Raw genomic sequence first — 22361 nt, 5'->3', positions numbered from 1 at the left:
GAAGATTAAGCAACTGCCTGGAGAACATCCTTGAGTATCCCAAACATATGGGGTATTGAAATGTGTTGTCCACCAACTCTATTACACTTGTATAAACAAGTGTAGTGGAGCACTTCTCATCTCCCAAAGCCCTAAAGAGGTTTCCAGAGCACTCAGCCATATCCTTTGTGTTTGAATAGAGCTTGGCAAATGTGAGAAGTTTTCAGTGCTTTGACCAAAATGTAAACTGAAGGGGAAACAACTCAATTATAGTCCAAGCAAGGTGGCTATTATGGATGTATTTTAGTTTTACAATGGGTGGAGAAGTAGTAATTGGGCTTGGAAAAACTTTGTTTTGGTTAAGTTGTTAAAGGAAACAAGGAAGCTGTTAAGGAAACAAGTTGTCCAATGCAAACTAAAAAACTTGAGTTTCATGGGGGATTGGTTTGGTTTTGTATAAATAAAGGGGAAAAGAAATCCATTTAAAAAGAAAAGTGCCAGTTAAAAATTAAAAGCTGAAAAATCTAATTTTGAAATATTTTGGAAGAAATCCACACTTTCCTTACTGAAATAATTTTTTAATTTTTGACCAGATTTTGCAATTAGTTTTAGCTAACTATATTGAATTACTATCTGGCGATAAATACACTTTTTATCAAGATGTTTGTCCACCTTCACCTTGAAGGGTTCAGGCAGAGCCAGTGAGAGATGGGTAAGTGTTGCTGTCCTGTTAAAAGAGGGATCATAGAGCCTTTAATGTCTTTTGGCTTTTGAGATCTTATCCAACAGATGTGTGAACGAGCTTCATTTCCAGCCATAACAAAATAAACATTTGTCACCTTTAAGAGAACATTACTGACAAAATGAGACCTAAAGATTTGTGAAAATTCTTTCCTAAATTGTTCATTCATTGTAATCTTTTTTCGTGGTTTGAGCACAGCTATAAATCCAAGTAAACAGCATCTAGCTACGGCTCTGTTCTAAATAAAGTGCAATGGAAAAAGGAGTTTAATTTCTCCTTAAGATCTCTGGAGACTTGATGTATTTTTGAAACATGATTGGTTGCCCTGACACTGTGACAGCAGCCAGTTGTTTTAAAGGAGCATTTGCTTGCTTGGAAGCAGAGTAGTTGACCTTGATACTACTGTACTCTCAGTGGGAAAGGATAGTCAGAGGATAAAGCAGTGGCTGGCAGAGGAAGCAAAGGCAGTCCATAAAGCTCAAAAAGCTTTTCTAGCATTCTGATAAAAGTAAAGAAGTAATGCTTAAGTGAATGATCTGCAAAGAGCAGGTAAAGAGTGATCAGGCAAAGCTGTAAAGAAACACAAACCTGGTCACTGTGGTTGACATTTCTTGCTCTAGTTCCTCATCAAGAGGCTCAAAAAGGCTGCATCTACCTCACCACCCCTTGCCCGTGATGCAGGATGAGATGCTTTTCCATGAAGAATTCACAATCTTGAATAGCTGAGCGGGGCCTGAACCTCTCCAGGGATGGAAACACCTTTGTCAGACTGCGCCCATTTTCTATGGTTTGTGCATATTAACTGAGGGACTTTGAGTTGGCCATACTGTTCATTACCAGTGCCATCCAACCTTTGATGTTCTCAGGGTACAGACCACATAATAACAGCTGCTGAGATACCCTCTGTTACAGTAGTTACTGTGTTTACATTTTCCTCCTATAACAAAAGTGACTGAGTAATGATTTTTGTGACTGATTCAGCCTTGTATTCTGTTCATGAAATGATAGCGACTGATTTTTTTTAATGTACTATTTTTCAATCAATACATATTTTTAAAACTTTTTTTTTCCTCTTTGTTGATCACCAGGTCTAAACCCAACTTGTCTGTTCAGCTGTGGCTGTTATTTACTGATGATAAGAGTCTGAAAACTTTTATGAAACAAATACTAGATGGACAGTTTCATAACAGACATTCCATACTGGTAAACTGAAATGCTCAAGTGTTCTTGCATGCAAAATGGATGCAAAAAATTGATTAATTTATAATCTCAGCTTGCTGGAAATAAAAAAGCATATGCATTACTTGTCCCGTGCTTTTTTAAATGTAACTGGTATATTGGTAGCAGCACAAATTAGCATGTAATTTTCAATATACTGCATATAGTTAGTAACACTGAGGATATAATTGCCTGAATTGTCTATGTTTAAACAGTGATGACAAAATTATATCAGAGCCTGTTAAATACAACTATATTAATAGTTTAAAATTACAGTTGAATAACTGACAGTTAAAACTATATTAAACCTAACCATTGATGCCTGATCTATTTGGACTCAGGCCTACCAACTTGCCAGCATCTTTTCCAGGGATATATGGGCCTGTTTAGCGGTATGCTGGGACCACACATTTAACCTGAAAGTAATAGTACTGTGAGGATACAGGAGACCAGATATTTTTAGTTTCAGGGCATTCCTGAAAGCAAACATAACGAACCAGCTGGTAATCACTTGGCTACATGGCCACGTTCACCATGTATAATTCTCTAAACTGACAAGGAAATTGTGAACTTTCAGTATGAATGTGAACAGCCCCAAGGAGGGGTAAGGAGGGGTGGATTTATGAGCAGACAATGGACAGATGAGCAGACAATGCAAAACTATTTGTCTATGCTTTGATTCATAGAAATGAGTGCACCAAGCACAATGAGAGATGGGCAGACTCATTACTTCATTTCATTCTTCTGAAAGGATGCAATATAATGAGGACAGAAAATAGAATATGCATTTTTTGTCTCTAATGTACTCCTGTGGTTTATTTCATGTTTTTTTTTTTTAGCCTGTTACACCAAAGTTGGAAAAGAGAAAACAAAGGAAAAGCAGATAAAGGAGTAATGAATGATAGAAACTGCCTTACTCGGATTCACAGCCCCATCAAAGGGGGCTTGCAAAGTTCAGGTGGTCTAAATTGGGGTAGCTCTGTAATTACAGCCTAATGGACAGACAGAAAATGTCTCTGGAACTGCCAGACTGGATTTTTTACAAGAATTAAAATTGTTGTTGTAATAAGAGATGAAGTGGACAAATATACTCAGTAAAGTCTATTAAAAATAAATCTTGTGTGTGTATGCCTATACTTCCAGTTGAACTCTAGGCTGGCAGGAATCAGCCTGTTACTGAGAGGCACCACTGCAGGACAGCAGGACATCAGAAGGCAATAAGCAAAATGACTACATAGAAGACTATTCCTCTGTCCACTGCACATATGCACAGCAGTGCATGCAGTCAGCAGAGCTGTCAGTGCTTCCTGGCAAACACAGACTGCCTACAAGCTCCTACAGGCTCAAAGTCACATTATATCTATATCCTCTGTACTTTTCATTAGTATGTGTAGAACAGCTAAGCTGTAGTGCTGTAAAGTAATAACACTGTGCTTACCGAAACAATTAAAACTTACTTATCTTCCCTTGAAATACCAAATAGTAGTGGTTTACATAAGCAGCCACCTTGCCAGAAAAGGCAGCAAACACCAATCTAGACTAAATAGCATGTTCATCCATGCAATGATGGGGCACAGCATTAAGACAAATGTTTTCCCTGCTGCAAAGGTCCTTATGAGGCAGAGAAGGGGCCCCAGAATATATTCCAGGACCTGACTTTGCCTCTCTGGAACAGAACAGAAAGATTCCTCATGCTCCAGCTCCTCCAAGCCATAGTGCTTTGAAAATATTGCATCTGGTCCAAAATCTAGTAAACTTGGATATTCTAACTGAACATACATTTCATAAACTGTATAAAATGAATCTGCTGTGCTAATTGTTCTGCTCTAAGGCTTTAAGGGAATGCCAAACACGAACAGCTGAGTTGTGGGAGGCGTGTCCAAGGCACAGGGTACGAGCCGGGGCAGAGGAGCCCAGGGGAGCATGCGCCGACATAGGTAATCTTATTGGTCAGAGAAGTCACATGGTGTTAAAGGATAAAACAGCGCCGATTTTGAAATAGATTCCCTTTGTTCACCATCTCACGAGGACGTGTTTTTCCTTATTATATAAGGACATTTGCGTACCCTACAGGAATCCTAGGAAGGAAAGGCTGTGAAGTAATTTCAGTTGGAGATGGTGCTCTGTCCTGCAATAGGCAGGATAGGAGATTGTGGCCATGTCAGCCTGATGTGCTCATGCTTCCTGGAAAGAAGTTTAGCTGCAGGTGGCTGAACAGGCTGTAAACCCAGTGCACTGAAGGATTTTTCTTTTTCTCTGTAGGTGATGCTAGCAAAGAATCTGGATGTGTCTCAAGGGCTGGTGAACGGGACACGAGGCGTTGTTGTAGGATTTGAAAGTGAACAGAAGGGTAAGTGAGCTTCTTGATCTCTTGTTGAAGGAAGAGGGGGGAAAATAACAAAACAATTTTTCATTGATGGCTGATGACTTCTCAGCTTTGTTTACTGCCTGGTAAGAATAATTTGAGGGAAAGCAGAGAGGAGATCTCTGCAGGCTTGGGGCTCTCACCAGCTGTGATGTCATGCACTGCATCAGCTGTAGCTATCTATGGGCCTCTTGTGTTTGCTTTTCTGTGTTGTCTAGATGTGGGTGCTCATTTGCATTTCCTGTTTTGTTTTGTTCAAGCAAGTTTTTGTTTGTTTTTTCTCAAAGATTAATGTTCTGCTACCTGCAATATGTATTTTTCTCTGCATCTCAGCTGATAAAATACCTGACTTTAATTCTTCTGCCTTAAGTAGGTGCCAAACATCATTTCAGTACATGCTATTTACTGTTTGCGGGTTTAGGTTTGGTTTAGGAGGGGGGGAAAAAAAGTATTCTTAGGCTGCTGACTTCCTGGCTTTTGAGTGTCAGGAATACATCTCTGTTTCTCTCCTGCTCCCATTCCTACAGGGCTGCCTAAGGTGAGGTTTCTCTGTGGGGTCACACAGGTCATAAGAATGGAGAAATGGGTCTTCAAAGGACCATCAGGAGTTCACCTGAGTCGTCAACAGCTGCCTTTAAAATTGGCATGGGCCATTTCCATTCACAAGAGTCAGGTGGGTGTCCTTGTACAGCTGTCTAAAGACTTCCACACCATCGTAAGCCTTATTTCCTGGGTGAGCTTGCATTGCTGGTAAAACAGGAGGGAAAGCTGAAAGGCCCTTGTTGGGGGGGGGGAACTCCAGAATATGTGTGTTAAGCTGCACCTCTTCTGCTCATGATGCCTGCCTATAGGGTCACAGATGGACTAGATACACTGCTGGAGTTTCCATGGGGTGCTGCCATCTGCATAGTTGGTGTTGGACTGTAAAGCAGCATTATCTACCACTGTGGGCTGATGAGAGCAGTGTTTCCTTGAGAGTCATCAGCACTAGAGACCCTGAGGTTTACAGTGTAACTGAGGCAGCTGCCAGAGCCACAGCTGTGCTCTTTGGGCTGGGCTCGCTCTTTAGTGGTGTGTGTTTGGTTTTTTTCAGTGTAACAGTGTAACTTTCTCAAAGTTCCTTCCCTTCCAGAAGACTTCATACACTTTGATAAATACTGGTCTTGGAGACCTGTGAGTTTGTTCCCATGCCACTGTTTATTGTTCCGGTGCCACTGTTTAAACCAGTGCAGGCTGTGCCCAGGACAGCCCTGCAGACAGGCCTAACCCAAACTCTCTGATCTACCTGAGGACTGCTTGAGAATGGTGACTGTTCTAGTTAACTACTAGGAGTGAAACCAGCAGGATTTCTTTCCCTGCTGTGTTGATTAGATGGGATTTATGGAGTTTTGTGCAACAAGAGGTTCTCTGGAGTTAGTTAGTGGATTCTACTATCTGCTAGCAATTTACTGACAGTAGAAAACTGCCTTTCCTTTCTGATTCTCATCTTTTAATCAGTTACACAGTAAAACAAAAGACTTCTTTTTTTTTTTTTTTTTTAATCAAGCCCTTACACCAAGAACGGTACCTTTGACAGACTCACAGGTTAGTGTTGGTGCAGCACAGTGTTCTTTTTTGTTTGTTCTGTAACAAAGTTCTCTGTGTCTTTGGCAGGGCATGTCTTTAGACTGTGTGGAAATCTCCCTGTCTCATGTCTTTGAAAGTGGGCAGGCTTACGTAGCTCTCTCCCGAGCCCGTCGCCTTGCAGGTCTCCGTGTTCTGGATTTTGACCCAAAAGTAGTGAGAGCTGATCCTTCTGTGCTGCAGTTCTATAGACAGTTAAGACGTCATCAGCTTTTAACCCAGGTAAAGAAAAACCTCATGATAGCAAAGCCTGCTTTGTGCTACCAAGATGAGAGATGTTGGCACTGAGATGCTTCTTTTTCTTCCTAAGCAAGACCATTCAAATTAAAACTTGTAGTGGTAGGAGAGACGAAACTGCAGAGAGAGAATGTGGCAGGGCAGCTCTTGGTGGTAAAATATCTACAGTAGTTTTGGGATTGTATAAAACTACCTGGCCCTGTGGGCAAAAGGATAGGTTGGGATTCTTTGGTCTTCCTCTTGCAGTAAGGAATGAAGGGGAAATGGGCACAAAAGAAATCTGTTCCATTTTTTTTTTATGTCTTCTTTCTCCCCAAAGGATTCACTACACACCTATTCAGATGCTGATGAGAAGGAGAATGTGAAATGCAGCTGATAATACTCTCCTGGTTTCTGTGAAGTGTCAGCACAGACTCCTGAGATGCAGTGATCTTGCTATTGAGTATATTTGATAACATTTTTTTAGCTGTTTGCTTCATTCAGCTGACTCTGGATATATAGAAGTATCTCTATCTCATGCCTCTGGAATTTGGAAGGCTTCTGTAGCCCCTTTCTGAGCCCACAGACCTAAGTAAGCACTTCTGTGTCACAGATGCAACTCCAGCAAACAAAATGACTGAACAAGGATGTTCCTGAGGGTCCTTCCTGTGGTTCTATCCTGCCTGCCTAGTTGCATTTAATCCTCCACATATATAGACTGAAACTGGTGTCCCTTTCTTCAAGTATACCACTGTTGTGAGATGGAAGGTGTCTGGATGGATTGGACCTGTTCACAGGAGCTGCTGACACAAGGGAAAACAGTGCTAAGTATCTGGAATATATACTTGATTCTTCTGCAAGCAAGGAGCTGGGCTATTACTTTACAGCATGCTGAGGTGTTCCAGATGCTTGACACCAGGAGGCTTTGCAAAACTTCCTCCACAAGCAGAACTGCCAGTTACATATTGCTTGTTATGCTGATATGTAGCGTTTTTATTAGTCTGTTGCATAAGATGTGATTTTTATTTTTTTAACCCTCTGAGATGAACTGACACTGTTTAAAGACAGGAGGAATTCCTACATCTTATACCTGTAATTATGGAACTACAAGAATTGTGAAGTTCTGTTACTCCATTAGGGAGAAGATGGGTACTGGTGAGAGTTCCTCTTGTTTAAACACATGAGGCTTGCTCAAATGAAAGTTGTCCCTGGAAAAAACCTGTCTGACTAATAAGGTGGAAGTTTAGTGTGAAATAGGGAATAATGGCTATGGACACGTGAAGTGAGCTGTAATGTCACCTGTTTCAGCAAAAGCAGAGATAAGCAGAACTAATATACTGTCTTAATTGAGGAAAAGCTTTGGTCTTTGTATTTTAGCACTTTGTTTAAAGCTTAAGTAACTTGTGTATTTTAAAATGTTTAACATCTTAAAACATGACATAACATTCAGCTAGAACTCGTCTCTTGCAGGGTTATGTCTCTAACAAAACCTCTGCTGTGGGAGTGAGTTGAAGGTCACTTCTTGGCAGCTGCTCTCCTTAAAGCCAGGAAAGGATGTTGATTAGCCAGTGGTTAATATAGCAGAGAACAGTTTTAATAGGATTTCAAAATGCATATTTTAAGTGGGGGTTGTTTTTTTTTTTTTTTCTGGGCTTGAAAGGTAGAGTTTTGGAGGGAGTCATAGTAGAAGACAGAAGTGTGCACAAACTGAAGATTAACTTCTCCCTGCCCACACACCTGGCAAGGAGGGTGCTGGCACACTAAAGCATCATTTCTGGTGCAGATGAGCACTGAGGTGTGATTGTTTGGCCTGCAGCTTCTAGAGCTTCCACTAGAGCTGGGTGAGGGCCTGACTCTGTTGCAGGCTGTGTCCCCCAGCTGCCAGTGCCAGTACCCAGGTGGGGTGCCCATGAGCATCGTGTGCTCAGGTTCAGCCCCTTCCTCCTGTGGTAGGACACAGGGGGTGCAGGTGTGGCAGGCTGGCTCTAGCCTTTCCTTGGACACCTCTTGTTCCCCCAGCTGCTGTGTGTCCCCATCTTGAAGCACTCTTGCTCTTTCCTCATGCTGCTGTTCTGCAGTGGGTGCCCTGGCACAGACTGTGCTGTGCCACTCGTGCCTCCTGTGTAATTCCAGCTATGCCTCAACTGCATCCTCCACCTTTGTGTGGGTTGAGTTTTTGCTTTTGTTCACCTCCCCATGCCCCTTGTGCAGGTGGCAGAGGCTGTGGGTACCCTGATCATCAGGGCAAGGCTGTCCATGCAGGCAGGGATACCCAAGGGGTTGCCTTAAAGCCTGTATTCTTGGTCAGGGGGCTGGGCTAGGTCCAGTTTGCACTCTCATGGGTTTTTAGAGATGCTGCAGTATGAGGGCTTTGTGTTGCACTGGAGGTTGAGGTGTGGGATCTGAAATGCCCAGAATGTCAGTGGGTTTTACTCTTGGGGTAGACAGCTAGGAAGGATATGCCAGGCATGTCCAGTCATACACAATACATTGATTTACTGACAGGTTGCATAAGAGTGATTAGATAATGCAGGCTCAAATCCTTTAACATCTCTTAAAAAGTTCCTGTATTGCTGCAATGAAAAGATAATTTAAAGTGTAAGAGGGGTGATTATGCAAATAAACTTCTAATTGTGATTTTAAGAAGCAACTCACTTCACTATAGTTTTCCTGGATTTAGGGACTGAAATCTTTCCAGGTGTATGGGGGTTTTTTTGGTGCCAAGCTGAGGTTTGAGATAAAATGCTAAACAGAACTTAAAGCTGGAAAGGCTAATCAATATTTCATGTTAGTATTAAATATACATGAAATATTGTGGTTGCCTTCTCAATGATGGAACTGTGGGAACAGAATAGTGGTGGCTTTTGAAGGGCTGGCAGCTGTTTTGAGGCCAAAAGGCGTCTGTCTGTGTAAATTTTGGATGTTCTTACTTCCAGCTAAAGCAGATGCAGGGATGGGGGCTGGGTCTGGAGGCTGCTATTTAAATCAGAAAAGAAGCAGCCAGGACAAATCTGAGCTGTCAGGCTCTGTCATGGCTCCCCTTCAGTCAGGGTTGTGATGAGGCCTTTTTTAACAGAATAATATTTCCATATATACATGAGGTAAAAATCTTGTAATACAATAAATATCCCTTCTTCCAAGTTTTCCATAATGTGTTGATTTTTCTTTCAGAGGGACGGTCTGTCGCTAGAACCCAGTATGACAACATGGGATTTTTTTTTTAAAGAACTCTTTATTGTGGTAATTGTACTGCAAGAACAGAGCTCCTCTTCTCTTCGTTAGTCAGTAAAATGAAGAATCTGAAGGCTGAGCAGCTTTTTATACAAGGCTGCCACAAAGCCATCCTCAAAATGTCTAGTGCTGCTGTTGCTTTCACCTGCTGAGGCAAGGTGGGCTTAGCAGGCTGGATTCTTGTGAGGACAATTCACATGGCTCATGACAGAGCAAGCACCTGTGCCATTCTCCACTTACACAACCTAGAGTTCGTGCTTCTCCCCTGCCCCTCCATGGATCTTCTCCACAGGCTGTGGTCCTTCAGGAAGAAGTCTGCTCCACCACGACCTCGCTGGGGGCTGCAGGGGCACCTGGAGCTCCTCTTCCACCTCTGACCTGGGTGATCGTTTCTCACACCCCACACTCTGCAGTTTTTCCACCTCTGTCTGTTGTTACCACCAGTGTCAGTAAGGGGCTCAGCTGTGCCCCGTGGTGGGGCTGTCCTGGAACTGGTTGGAATTCGCTTTGTTGGGCACGGGGCAGCCCCGACCTCTCCTCACAGAGATTCCCAACACGGGAACCTCATACACCAAGAACCAAGTGTGTGAGCATCCTTCAAACTGCCCCACCACCCTTGCCTGCAGCAGTTGGGTGGTTGGATATCCTGGGCTACAGAGGAAAGGCTGAAGATGCTGTGGTAGGTGAGGGGGAATGGCTGGTGATGGAGGAGCTGCCATGGCCATGGGGCACCGGGCAGGAGCTGGCCCGGGGTGCAGCTGGAGCCCAGCTCGTGGGAGAGGCACTCCCTGAGGGCACATGGCTGTGCAGCAGCAGGCTGGGTCCCAGCTCTGTGGAAAAGGAGGCTTCCATTACTGCACTCCCATAAACATGGGGAATTAATATTGTCCTCTGCTTTCACAAACTGAAGAGCAAGAATTTAAGCTTGGTGTTTGCCTTAACTGCAGCTATCATTAAGTGAATTAAACTAAGAGTTAGATACATAATTGGTATTTCTGTTACCACAAAGTACAGCCATTCTCTTTTCAAATACATTAAACCATAAGAAACTGCTTTATACCAGCTAAAGCTTCATAATACATTTATGTGTTATTGGAAGCATAATTCACAAGCAGAGTGTTATTAAAACCTTACCAGCTTCCAGTTTAAATCTTTGTACAGTGATTTAACACCCTTCTCATTTCTTTATGTGACATTTTCACAATAATTAAACATGAATGTGTCCTCAGAGTCTGTACCCACAAGTCCTGTGAGTGCAGGAAAGGCAGCAACAGTCCTGTTGATCTCAGATGCTGTAATAAGATTGTGTCCAGGAATTAGATCTTCATATCCAGAGTTGCTCTGAATAGATGAAACAAATACTACTCTTAAGTGATGGAAATACAGTACATTATAGGTTATATTATAAATGCTAATAATGTAATTTTTCTCACAGATATTAAAAGTTTCTCATTTTGTATTATGCCACTCTGTGACATGCAATTGTCTTCTGCTGTTAAATCTAAGCAGCTCTATTATTAGCCTGAGAAAAGACCTGAATTGCTAGAGATTGCATTTAGATGTGTAAAATCTCTATTTCGCTGCTTCCTGTATGATTATTTTATGCTTGTTTCTATTACAGATTATAAGGATGTTGGATGGAATTTTTTACCTAAACTACTGACTAGGATATAATGGATGAAATCTGGTTGTAAAAGCAAAATAAGTTGATAAAAGAATCTAAAAGTTTTTCACTTATAATTATTGAATAGTGCACTAGCTGAATTTTTAATTTTTTTTTTTTAATTTGGTATGGTGTTGATGCAGAGGGCTGTCAGATGTGACAGAGAACCTATGAGAGCCCTTTTGGGATGGCAGCTGGGTAGGCACCAGCAGCATCCTAACTGGTACCATGTGCCCATGTGTGGGCAACCAGATTAAGCCTGCAGTGTTCTAAATGTAACACATTTTTACTAAATTGTTTGTTACAATCCCTTTGCAAGAAGGTAGAGCTATGAAAGATGCCTCTGACAGAAATTTGGTTAAGATTTTTAATTATAATTATTTCTTTTATCACATGGAGTTTGGCATTTTAGGTTTTTTTCTCTTATTTCTCAAAATGTATGGTTTTTGTCACCAAGTAGGGGAATATGTACACAAACCACACTTTTCATCTACGCTTCTCAAGCCACTGGGCTATATCAGTTTTCTGTGGGGGTACATAATTATTTTTTTTTTCAATTATTAACACCTTGAGAATTACAGGGAGATTTGCCCAGACTTTGTTGGAGGTTAGGAGCTGGTCCAGCTCTTTAAAGATTCTGGATCTTGTTTTGTTTATTGAAAGATCTATGATTCCCTATCATCAAATATCAGCTTAGAGAGAGTATAATGTATTTTGAAGACAGTGCTAGACAGTAAAAATATTACTAAAACTTCTTAAGGTTATTCCAGTAGCTCATAATTCACAAAAGTGAGGCAACACATATCTTTTAGTATTTCCAGGTGGAGGCTGGACAGACTTATTAAACATAATAAATGTCAAAAATATTTATGTGGATTAGTGAGAATAACTTGGATTAAAAAACAATTTTTAAAGTTTGTCATTTATCTTGGAAGTTGTACATATGATCAGCCTGGTTTTAAGCTGTTCCGTAAAAACATTCCTGGTAAGCTACCTTCTTGTTTTTATTGGATTAGTAGGACTCCTTGTAATAAAATATTTGACCATAATAACACCAGGTACTTTCAACTGACACTTTGCAATACAAAGTAAATTTTAAAAAGATATCTTGAAGCCTGGGCAATAAGCTGGTGCATCAGGCAGAGGGATGTTACCAGAACTAATTTAATAATAAAGAAGGAAGTTTTGGAATTGTTTAGGTTTTACATGCTTTTTCTCCACATGAAAGAGACCTTGCACTAATTTTAACCATTTTATTTGTGACAGTTGAAAGCTCTGGCTATTTTAACATAAAAATCCCCACTGAAAATGGAACACAGCTGATGATTCAATAAGGTCAAAATGACAAACTTTCATAAAATGCTGTCTCTTTGTCTTCATTAGCCATAATTATGGCTTTCAGTTAAACTTTTGGACAAATACTGTATGTTTTCCTCTTGTTTTGAAAATAAAGTTGTTTGTGCAGAGTAATTTTTATCCTTTAAGTTCATGTTAGAGATACAATGCTACTTTTGACAGACTGCTGTGTAGTCTTGTGCATTCTCAGATGTCAAAAAAACTACAAGGTCAAAAATATTGTTTGTGATGACCTATATATTTTAGTAGAAATACTGTCCGAAGGAATTATAATCAGATTTTGACACTTGTCCTGAAAGTGTCAAAGTCTCCATAACATATAACACCTCAGAAACATCAGGCAAAAAGCCATAAGCATAACTCTCATTCAATAATTCTGTAAGGTATAGATCATCTCACAGTGATAAGTCTCAGGAGAAATCTGAGTTTCAGGAGTATCTGAGAAATAAGTATCAGCCTCTTAACAACCTTTGCTACAGGTTTCAGGAGATTTTCTTTAAAAAAAAGAGTGCAAACCCCCCCCCCCCCCCAAATCAACAAAAAAAGCCTAACCAAAAAAACCCCAAACTATTTCTAGCCATCCGTGAAGAGGAGTTTTACTGTCAACAGAAACTAGGGCTAGAGGTAACCTCAAGCACAAGACTGCACTCTGCAGGTTTTTTTCCTGCAGCAGGAGGCCTCAATGAACACAGTATTCATCACTGTACCAAGTGGTGACAACTCCAAGTAGCGTGCTGATTTAGAGTAGTTCCCAAGCATATTTGCAGATTCAATATGTATATGGGCCTTTGGGATGGGTAAGAGATCTAGTATGTTCCAAAAGTGCCTGAAAGAATCACAGAATCAACCGGGTTGGAAAAGACCTCTGAGATCATCAAGTCCAACCCTTGATCCAACCCCGCTGTGGTTCCCAGGCCATGGCACTGATGCCACATCCAGTCTCATCTTAAAAATCTCCAGGGATGGAGAATCCACCACCTCCCTGGGTTATGGGCTGGTCATGTATTCTTAGATTTCATCCCAAACAAGTGGCAAAAGACACAAAAAAACCTTGATAAAACTCATCAAAAGGGAAGACTTAACAATTACTGTGGAGCCTAAATGGAGGAGAGGATTTTGCAAATGAATTAGATTCTGCAGTGGTCTCTTTCCTTCAAAATGATCTATTTTACTTTTACACTATGGAGCCCTCTCATTTATTTCCAGAGTCCATTTCTCCCCCTCTTTTCCTAAGGTGTGGCTATGTTGTGAATAATTGATGCTTCTGCATAGAAAAATAGTTTTTTTATCATGTTGCAGAGTTTGGACTTCCACCAACCCATTAACTCCAAATAAACTCCTAAGCATTCTACTGTCTGATCAGCGTCTGCATAGTGACATTTATCAGGAGAGAGAGAGACATAAGAAATAGTCAGCGACTGGAGATTCTTACAGACTGGAATAGTGACACTGTAATCTTGCTCGTTCCCTCCCTATACCTATCACCCCCTTTTCCAATCTCTATATTGTGTATGTGTCTATATTGTGTCTATATTGTGTCTATATTGTGTCTATATTGTGTCTATATTTAGACACAGCTAAAACGACTGTTAGAAGTGTCCCTTGACATGTGTTCAAATCCAAATCACAGGTATTAAAATTCACTTAAAAAACAACAACAACAAAAAAAACTCCATGGTGATTTTATATTTAAATGCAGGGGATGCATAAAACTGGCATCACTTTTCTTTTAGTGCTTTCCTTTGGAAGACACAATTTTAAACAGCCTCGCTGGATGATTATTTCTCACTGGCATTATTTCTCTAACCCATCAGTTCCAGACTGTATGTGCTACAGTGCCAGCTATTATAAATGAGCAGTAGCATATTGAGCTCGCTGGATTAACAAACTAACAGTTAAAGCATATGATATCTCCACAGTAGAATTACATCTGTAATCTCTCAGAGAGTTAAATTAGGCCTATTTTCTATAAATTAATTGTATTAATTTAATTCTTTATCACTGAAATCGTTTGCCTTTTTCCTCTATTTCACCTGGATCATATCAAGTTAACAGGCCCTTTAACTACAAGTCCTTCAAAAATACTCCTAAATTATTCACAGGTTTCATGCTTCTGTAATTTCCTGAGTATTCCAAAATTCATGTCAAAAGCTGGTTAGTGTGTGTGAAGTGCCTCAGCCAAATGTGGTTTTTTTTAAGGACTTTCAGGTGTGAATGATCCCAACTTGATCATTTGAAAAAAAAATTATCCCAGGAAAGTGGGTGCCACCTGTGTCCCTGAGGGGGAGGTGGGTACCTTGTGTACCCCTGAGGGGCTGTGTGACTCACTGAGAGGGACCTGAGTATGCCCTGTATCACTGAGGGAGAGGTGGGTGTTCTGTTTGTCTCTGAGGGGGAAGAGGGTGCCCGGGGGCTATGCGAGTGTCTCCTGTGTCCCTTTAGGGGCTGTGAGGGACACAGGGCGAAAAGGGTGCTCTGAAGGGTCACTGAGGGGCCCTGAGGGTGCCTTGAGGGAGACCAGACGGGGCGGGGCGGGGCGGTCGCCGAGGCTGCGCTGCTTTTCCCGCCCTCCCCTCAGCAGCAGTGTCCTGCCGCTCCCCGGGCCGTGAGGCGGGCGCAGGTAAAAGGCGCTTTGGAGAAACTCGATAAAAGGTTGTGAAGTTGCCCTAGAGAAGATTTTGGGCTATTAAAGACGTAATACAGTGTTGAGCAGCAGCGTCAGAAGGGCAGCACGGTCTTTCAGTGGAGTTATTGAGGAAAAAGCTTCTTGAACTCCGTCACCCTTGGTGAGGTAACACAGAGGGGACTGAGAGTTTCACGGAGGTAAAGCTGAGGGAACTTGGAAAGCACATGCAGGGGATGTTTTGAGGGAAGATCTCAGGTAAAGTGTGAGGGACAGACTGAAAATCTTGGAGGGAAAAGCTGAGTCGGGGACATTTTGGAAATTGAAATATGCGGAGTCCTGAGTGTCACTGAGGGGTTTTGAGGGTCACAAGAGGAGGAGGCTGGTGCCCCCTGTATCACTGAGGGGAAGGAGGAGGTCCTGTGTGTCACTGAGGGGGAGGCAGGTGCCCTGTGTGTCGCTGAGGGTCCATGAGGGTCACGGGGGAGGAATTGGGTGCCCCAAGTGTCACTGAGGGGCTTTGAGGGTCAGTGAGGAAGTGGTGGGTGTCCAGTACATCACTGAGGGGAAAGTGGGTGCCTCATGTGTTGCTGAGGGTTCTGGGAGGGTCACTGTGGGTGAAGAGGGTTCCCTGAGGGGCTGTGAGGGTCGCTGAGGGGAAAGCAGGTGCCTTGTTTGTTACTGAGGATCACTGAGAGGCAACTGGGTGCCTTGAGGACCAGCGAGGAACTCTGAGAGTCACTGAGGGAGAGGTGTGTGTTCTTTGTATCCCTGAGGGGAAGGCAGGTTTCCCGCATGTTGCTGAGGGGGGAGGCAGGTGCCCGGTGTGTCCCTGAAGATCTCTGAGGGTGAAGAGGGTGCCCCGAGGGGTGAGTGTCTCCTGTGTCCCTTTAGGGGCTGTGAGGGACACAGGGTGAAAAGGGTGCTCTGGAGGGTCACCGAGGGGCCCTGAGGGTGCCCTGAGGGAGACGAGACGGGGTGGGGCAGAGCAAGGGCGGGTTGGTCGCTGCTGCTGCGCTGCTTTTCCCGCCCTCCCCTCAGCCTCGGTGTCCCGCTCCTCCCCCGGTCTGTGGGACGGGAGCAGGTGAAAGGTGCTTTAGAGAAACTCGATGAAAGGTTGTGAAGTTGCCCTAGAGAAGATTTTGGGCTGTTACAGAGGTAGGGATTGTTGAGCAGCAGGGGCAGCAGGGTGTTTCAGTGGAGTTACTGAGGAAAAAGCTTCTTGAAGTCCGTCACCCTTGGTGAGGTAACGCAGAGGGGACTGAGAGTTTCACGGAGGTAAAGCTGAGGGAACTTGGAAAGCACATGCAGGGGATGTTTTGAGGGAAGATCTCAGGTAAAGTGTGAGGGACAGACTGAAAATCTTGGAGGGAAAAGCTGAGTCGGGGACATTTTGGAAATTGAAATATGCGGAGTCCTGAGTGTCACTGAGGGGTTTTGAGGGTCACAAGAGGAGGAGGCTGGTGCCCCCTGTATCACTGAGGGGAAGGAGGAGGTCCTGTGTGTCACTGAGGGGGAGGCAGGTGCGCTGTGTGTCGCTGAGGGTCCATGAGGGTCACGGGGGGGGAATTGGGTGCCCCAAGTGTCACTGAGGGGCTTTGAGGGTCAGTGAGGAAGAGGTGAGTGTCTGGTACATCACTGAGGGGAAAGTGGGTGCCTCGTGTGTTGCTGAGGGTTCTGGGAGGGTCACTGTGGGTGAAGAGGGTTCCCTGAGGGGCTGTGAGGGTCGCTGAGGGGAAAGCAGGTGCCTTGTTTGTTGCTGAGGATCACTGAGAGGCAACTGGGTGCGTTGAGTACCGGCGAGGAACTTTGAGAGTCACTGAGGGAGAGGTGTGTGTTCTCTGTGTCCCTGAGGGGAAGGCAGGTTTCCCGCATGTTGCTGAGGGGGGAGGCAGGTGCCCGTTACGTCCCTGACGATCTCTGAGGGTGAAGAGGGTGCCCCGAGGGGTGAGTGTCTCCTGTGTCTCTTTAGGTGCTGTGAGGGACACAGGGCGAAAAGGGTGCTCTGGAGGATCCCTGAGAGGGCCCTGAGGGAGACGAGACGGGGTGGGGCAGAGCAAGGGCGGGTTGGTCGCTGCTGCTGCGCCCTCCCCTCAGCCTCGGTGTCCCGCTCCTCCCCCGGTCTGTGGGACGGGAGCAGGTGAAAGGCGCTTTAGCGAAGCCGATGAAAGGTTGTGGTGTCGCCCTAGAGCAGATTTTGGGCTGTTACAGAGGTAACGACTGCTGAGCAGCAGGGGCAGCAGGGTGTTTCAGTGGAGTTACTGAGGAAAAAGCTTCTTGAACTCCGTCATCCTTGGTGAGGTAACACAGAGGGGACTGAGAGTTTCAGAGAGGTAAAGCTGAGGGAACTTGGAAAGCACATGCAGGGGATGTTTTGAGGGAAGAGCTCAGGTAAAGTGTAAGTGAGGTGAAGTGTGAGTAAGGTGGTGAATAAGGCACAAACCCCGCTGGTGACACAATCAAGTGCCAGGGCAGAATTAAGGTTTATTACAAAACAGTTTGGTTTAAATACAGCGCTTAAGCATGTCACGTGATCTTCCAAACAATGACAATCAAGTATTGATTGAGCATGTGTGAGAACGTGGAAAACTACAACTCCCATAATTCCTTGCCACATCTCCCCTTCTCTAAATAATTAACAAATTGTAAAACAATACATTTTTTAAACATCCTTAATGTAACCAATCTTATCTTAACTGTTTATAAAAACCAGGGCCTATCATCACAAGGCCTTTATTGAGCTGTTTACAACTTTATTGGTTCGTGCAATATTCAAGCAACCTTGAATTACTCAGGGTTTGTAGATGTGTAGAATCTTTTATCTGAGGGTAATTTTGTGTGATTGGGTGAAGGCATCATCTTTATTTGAAAGGGAAATGTGTTGGGTTGTAGATGTTGTGTTTGAAGTAGTGTTGTTTGAGGTAGTGTTGTTGAATGAGTGTTTAAGATATCTTGCTGTAAAGTGTATTTGCATTCACACACATACATATCTCCACTCAACTTTCTCATTCACATTCCGGTGGCCACTGTTTCATTCTCTCCTAACACATGCATTCTTAAACCCTTTATTGTGTTTGAATCATGGAGTTTTGGGTTTGTATTGGTTACTGTTTGTGTGTTTCCTTTGGTTCTGTTTATTGCTTCTTTGTGATTGTTCCTGTTTTGAAGAAGTATTAATGTAGATTTACACATATGGGGACCAGACCCATATCTCTTTCCCTCCCTTTTTTGTGTTTTTACAGCATGTTTCTCAATGTGTGGTGTGTTCCTTTTACTATTGTTAGTTATGTTTCTTCAAATCCGATTTCTTCACTCATTTTCTCCGATGATTGTTTCAGTTGTGAGGGAGGGCTAATATAAGGCCTGACACATTTAGAAGAGATCCTTTGTAATTTGGTACCCTTGGATACACAGGCATATATCCTCCCACAAGTTCTGAGATCTACTGGTCCTGACCATTGCCTAGATATTAGATTTTTAATCATAACTGGTGCTTTGGAAGATGAAAGTATTTGAGTTTTATGTTGGTATTCATACCTGCTATGGTTTGTATCATCACAGTTTAAGAAATTTAGAACATATGATGCTTTCCATAAGCGTTCCTGGGGGCTATATACCAACTCCCCTCTTTTTTGCCTTTGAAGCATTTCTTTTAGTGTGCAGTGTGCTCTTTTTACAATTGTTCTGTGGGTGAGTGTGGCATGTTTGTGGAATGGAATATCTTCTGATTTGTGAGATTTGTTTTAGCTTTGGTTGAATAACATACAGGATCACTGTTTGCGTTTATGGTTTTTGGAATGTTTGAAATTGCAAAACAAATTAGTATTTGGTAGTATCTTTTGCCTTTTTCTAGTGTGTGTTGTATTATTCTATCTGGAATGTGTGTGAATGGATGTGTCTTATGTAAGAGTTAGATTTTGTGTGATTAACAAGGAATTATGTGGTGTGTATTTTTCTAGGTAAATGAGGGTTAGTGAAATCTCGAAGGAAGGAGCCTTCAAGATGTGAAAGTAGCATAGCGTGAATCAATTATAACATTCATAGGTTAATTACAAAACAATTTAAATGTCTTGCATATATGAGTAAGTTGTAAAACTTATATAGAGTCCTGGTCCACGGTTTGTACCTTATTGTTACATTGTCTTCTTTAGTTTGTCCAGATGTAGATGGTCTTAGTGTCCCATTTCCTTACTACATCTTTCGTTGTGTAGTTTTCTTTGTATTGGAGATTCCATTGTTGGTCCTGTTAAATTTTTTTTTTGAATGTTTTACAGTCCCCGTTTCTTAATAATATCAGTTAGAGCAACTGTAACCAGGTTTAATTCAGTCTCTCAGGTAGTTGCAGTTTACAAGCAGCTATTTTGCACTCTTGTTGACATTATGTATGTTGTTCTGTGATTGCAAAATGTTTTGAGAATGTTTGAATGTAACAAATATGGGGATGTTTAAGATTCTATACTTATTATTTGAATAACATTGTTATGATAATTGCATGTATGTGGATGTATTTGAGAATTTAATAACTTCTAATAACTTTTATTTTTAATAATTCAAATAAGGCTACTGGGAAATTAATGAAAAAATAGGAAAAAAATTTTAAAGCCGTAGTGTTTTGGTTTTGTGGAAATAAATGTTTTTGGTTAAAATGACACCAATTTACATAGTGAAAGGCAATAGCAAGAACTTTTAGGCAACAAAGAGAATTTTTCTCTCTCTGTACACTAAAAAGGTTTCAAATCTTCTTTTTCATCTTGAGTCCAGCAATTGATTGGTAATCAGCATGCAATCTATGCTGAAACAATGTGTGGGTAAATTTATTTAATTCAAATTTATCTCCCTAGTAAATTGCTTATATTGCTCCAGTTTTTGTAATATGCGTAGCAATTTTGTTTGCTGATTGATAAAGGTTTATCTTGCATTCTTTAGCATAGCTAGAAAAATATGAAACTGCTAAACCTAATGAAAGTTTTGTATCAGCCAGTTTTATTTTTAAAAAATCTGAATTAATGAATATATTGGGCTTTAAAATGGTGAGATGCTAAATTTTATTCCATGTGTAAATGTTTTTAAACTATTTTCTACCCTTTATTTCTATTGTTAAGAAGACAATTTACAGTACTTTTAAGAAAACTGATTTGAAAACAAAAAAGAAAAAAACCCACAAATGTTAGAAGTAAAATTTATATTTTCTTGAAAATGTAAAAGGCAGTGCTATGAGTGAATAGTTAACAAAGTTTTAGTTCGCTATGTTTTGCTTTCTTTTTCCCATATTATGTAAGAAAGGAGATTTTGAGTGAGAGATGAGAAGGGTTTGCTTGTCGTTTTCCTCACCAAAAGGCAAGTCACTTGTTTGTTTAGCCACAGAGTTAGTAGGAAAGTTTTTATAGGAACAGGAATAGTGGCAGAAGATGACAAAATCTAATTCCACCCAGTTGTTAAGCAGTAAACCATAGTTATGTTTGAGGGGCAACACATTATTTCTTGTTTTGCAAAGGCAATTATGCAAGAAGCGTTTTTTATCCTTTTCTTTAACTAAAAAGTCATTTCTAAAATCTTGGTTTTCAAAAATTCTAATTTTTTGCACTCTGAGACAGGGGTAAAAAATATGAAAATCCATTTTTCTCTACTTTGAGAGATTGATAGATTAGTGAAAGGGTTTTTGTACGTAGCAAGGCTGTGTTTATATGGTTTTCTAGTGTTGTGTGTAAATGCCTCACCTCTGTTTTAAGGAAAGGCCACTGTATCACAGATTTAGGGCTATTTGTTTCTTGGGCCACTTTTGGGTTTAGCTGCAATGAAACTGCCTTTGGGAAAAATCCGCTGTTAACTGACTTCCTCTTTGACTGAGGCAGCCTCTGTTCTACAGAATGAGTGATTTCAGTGGGTCCAATAAAAACAGGGTTAATGTCTGGGCTATTGCTGGTTATGATGTCTCTGTTTTGTTTTGGGGGTGCTAGTTTAAGAAAACTTGTTAAACAGGTTTGGATGTTTTTTAAGAGCCATTGTAAGGTTACATCTGTTCTCTTGTTAAAAATGTTTGATACTGCTGTCTTTGCCTGCCATTCTAATTGTTTAATTTGAGTATAGGCCAATTTATGCATGTTTGTGTTTTGAATGGATTTGGAGGTGTGTACTGCTGTATGTTGCAACCTTGTGAGGCATCTTTGGGCTTGTGTTGTATGAGGGATTTGTTTGTTTTGCTTTATCAAGGCTTTTGCAGTGACTGTGTGTAAAGGGTTATGTGTTTCTGCAGTTGAAATTGTAATTGGTTGTTTCTTTGCTACTTGTTTAGGTTTGCCTTTCCATATTGTGTATGGCATATTGTCTAACAGCATTTTAAAATAGTGAGAAGTAAATACTCGATTTAAGGGTCCCTCCTAGTATTTCTATTCTTCCCCCCCGTAACACAAAAGAACCTTTTATAATAATAGATAATTTGTTGATTAGTAAAGTTCTCCTTTTTTGACTTAGTAAATTAAATATGGTAGCTGATAGTTGTATGTGTACTGTGTTTTGCAATGTTACCTTTAGATTGTTGGTTGTGTCAGTAGGTGGATTGTGTTGTTCCAGCTGAAATTCTCACAGCATAAAACCAACAGCTGCTATTGTTAGCAACGTAGCCAATATATATATTGTCCGTTTTAACACTGGTAACTTTGACTTCACTGATGGTCTCGGCTTGGGCAGGAATATGTTTTGTGTGCTTTCCCAGTCTGTATTCTCTTCTTCGAGCTGAAGTAGTAGCTGTAGCCATGTTTGCTGTTCTTCCTCTTCTGCAGGATCCAAAACTGCTTGTCTTCTTTGTGGTTCTCTCATCTCGCTGAGTTCAGTTTGCCACGGCTCGGCTAAGATTTCTAGGGTGTCAATTTCTAATCTTCCTCCTCTATCAGGCCATCTTCAGCATAGAAGCTGTTCTGAGGCTGGCGAGGGCTGTGGGTTGGTTTCTTGGTAGGAGTGCCACGGTGGTGTTTTAACTGTTGCGCATTTGTTGTCTGTTAGTTGAACTGGTGGTGACAGAAGAGGCACTTTAACTTCCACCTCATGACAGGAGTAAGCTGGCTGTGTCCATTGTTCTGCAAAAGTATCACGGCCACTGCGCAGCCAAAAAGAATTACAGGACCCCCCTGACTCCGCAACACCAGTCCATCCATTGCCCCCTCGTTGCAGCCCCTGCAGCTGACAATGCTGCTGGTGCCCTGACCAAAGTGAAGTTTGGAGGGACTTGTGGAGCTGGGGGGGCCTGTGGGTGGGTAGTGGCTTGGAGATCTCCCTCTGGGGGTGTAGGGACCGGGTTTCCTTCTTGGGGAGGAGCTGGTGTTTCTCAGGCTCAATTGTGTCCTCCTGC

The 22361-nt window shown here is 42.0% G+C and overlaps 1 protein-coding gene across 5 annotated transcripts; it reads left to right on the top strand.

The window, feature by feature from the left end:
* The first annotated feature begins 4074 nt into the window (after nucleotides 1-4074).
* Nucleotides 4075-9496, top strand: LOC113989745 (ATP-dependent DNA helicase PIF1-like). 5 transcript variants are annotated; one of them, XR_005563718.1, is made up of 5 exons: nucleotides 4081-4289; nucleotides 4832-4977; nucleotides 5958-6149; nucleotides 6484-7298; nucleotides 9315-9492. XR_005563718.1 is itself a non-coding variant. In XM_039381863.1 (4 exons), exons 1-4 carry the CDS (start codon nucleotides 4205-4207, stop codon nucleotides 9423-9425), a joined length of 534 nt encoding a protein of 177 aa, XP_039237797.1. In that variant the 5' UTR covers nucleotides 4075-4204; the 3' UTR covers nucleotides 9426-9488. The 5 variants fall into 5 exon arrangements, 2 of the variants coding, with proteins under 2 accessions (XP_039237797.1, XP_027580408.1); XM_039381863.1 differs by lacking the exon at nucleotides 6484-7298 and having other exon boundaries at nucleotides 4075-4289; nucleotides 9315-9488; XM_027724607.2 differs by having other exon boundaries at nucleotides 6484-9496.
* Nucleotides 9497-22361: the final 12865 nt, after the last annotated feature.

Source organism: Pipra filicauda, unplaced genomic scaffold (genome assembly GCF_003945595.2).
Source record: "Pipra filicauda isolate LSUMZ 115617 unplaced genomic scaffold, ASM394559v2 scaffold242_size1167801_pilon, whole genome shotgun sequence".
In the NCBI taxonomy this organism is placed as follows: Eukaryota; Metazoa; Chordata; class Aves; order Passeriformes; family Pipridae; genus Pipra; species Pipra filicauda.
This window is presented reverse-complemented; position numbering and strand designations above follow the sequence as displayed.

Bases quoted from the DNA above. Each gene is read 5' to 3' on its own strand.
- LOC113989745 (XM_039381863.1), top strand. From the start codon at position 4,205: ATGCTAGCAAAGAATCTGGATGTGTCTCAAGGGCTGGTGAACGGGACA. The intron at 4,290-4,831 runs GTAAGTGAGCTT...CCATTCCTACAG, and splicing joins ATTTGAAAGTGAACAGAAGG to GGCTGCCTAAGGTGAGGTTT. The intron at 6,150-9,314 runs GTAAAGAAAAAC...TTTTTCTTTCAG, and splicing joins GTCATCAGCTTTTAACCCAG to AGGGACGGTCTGTCGCTAGA.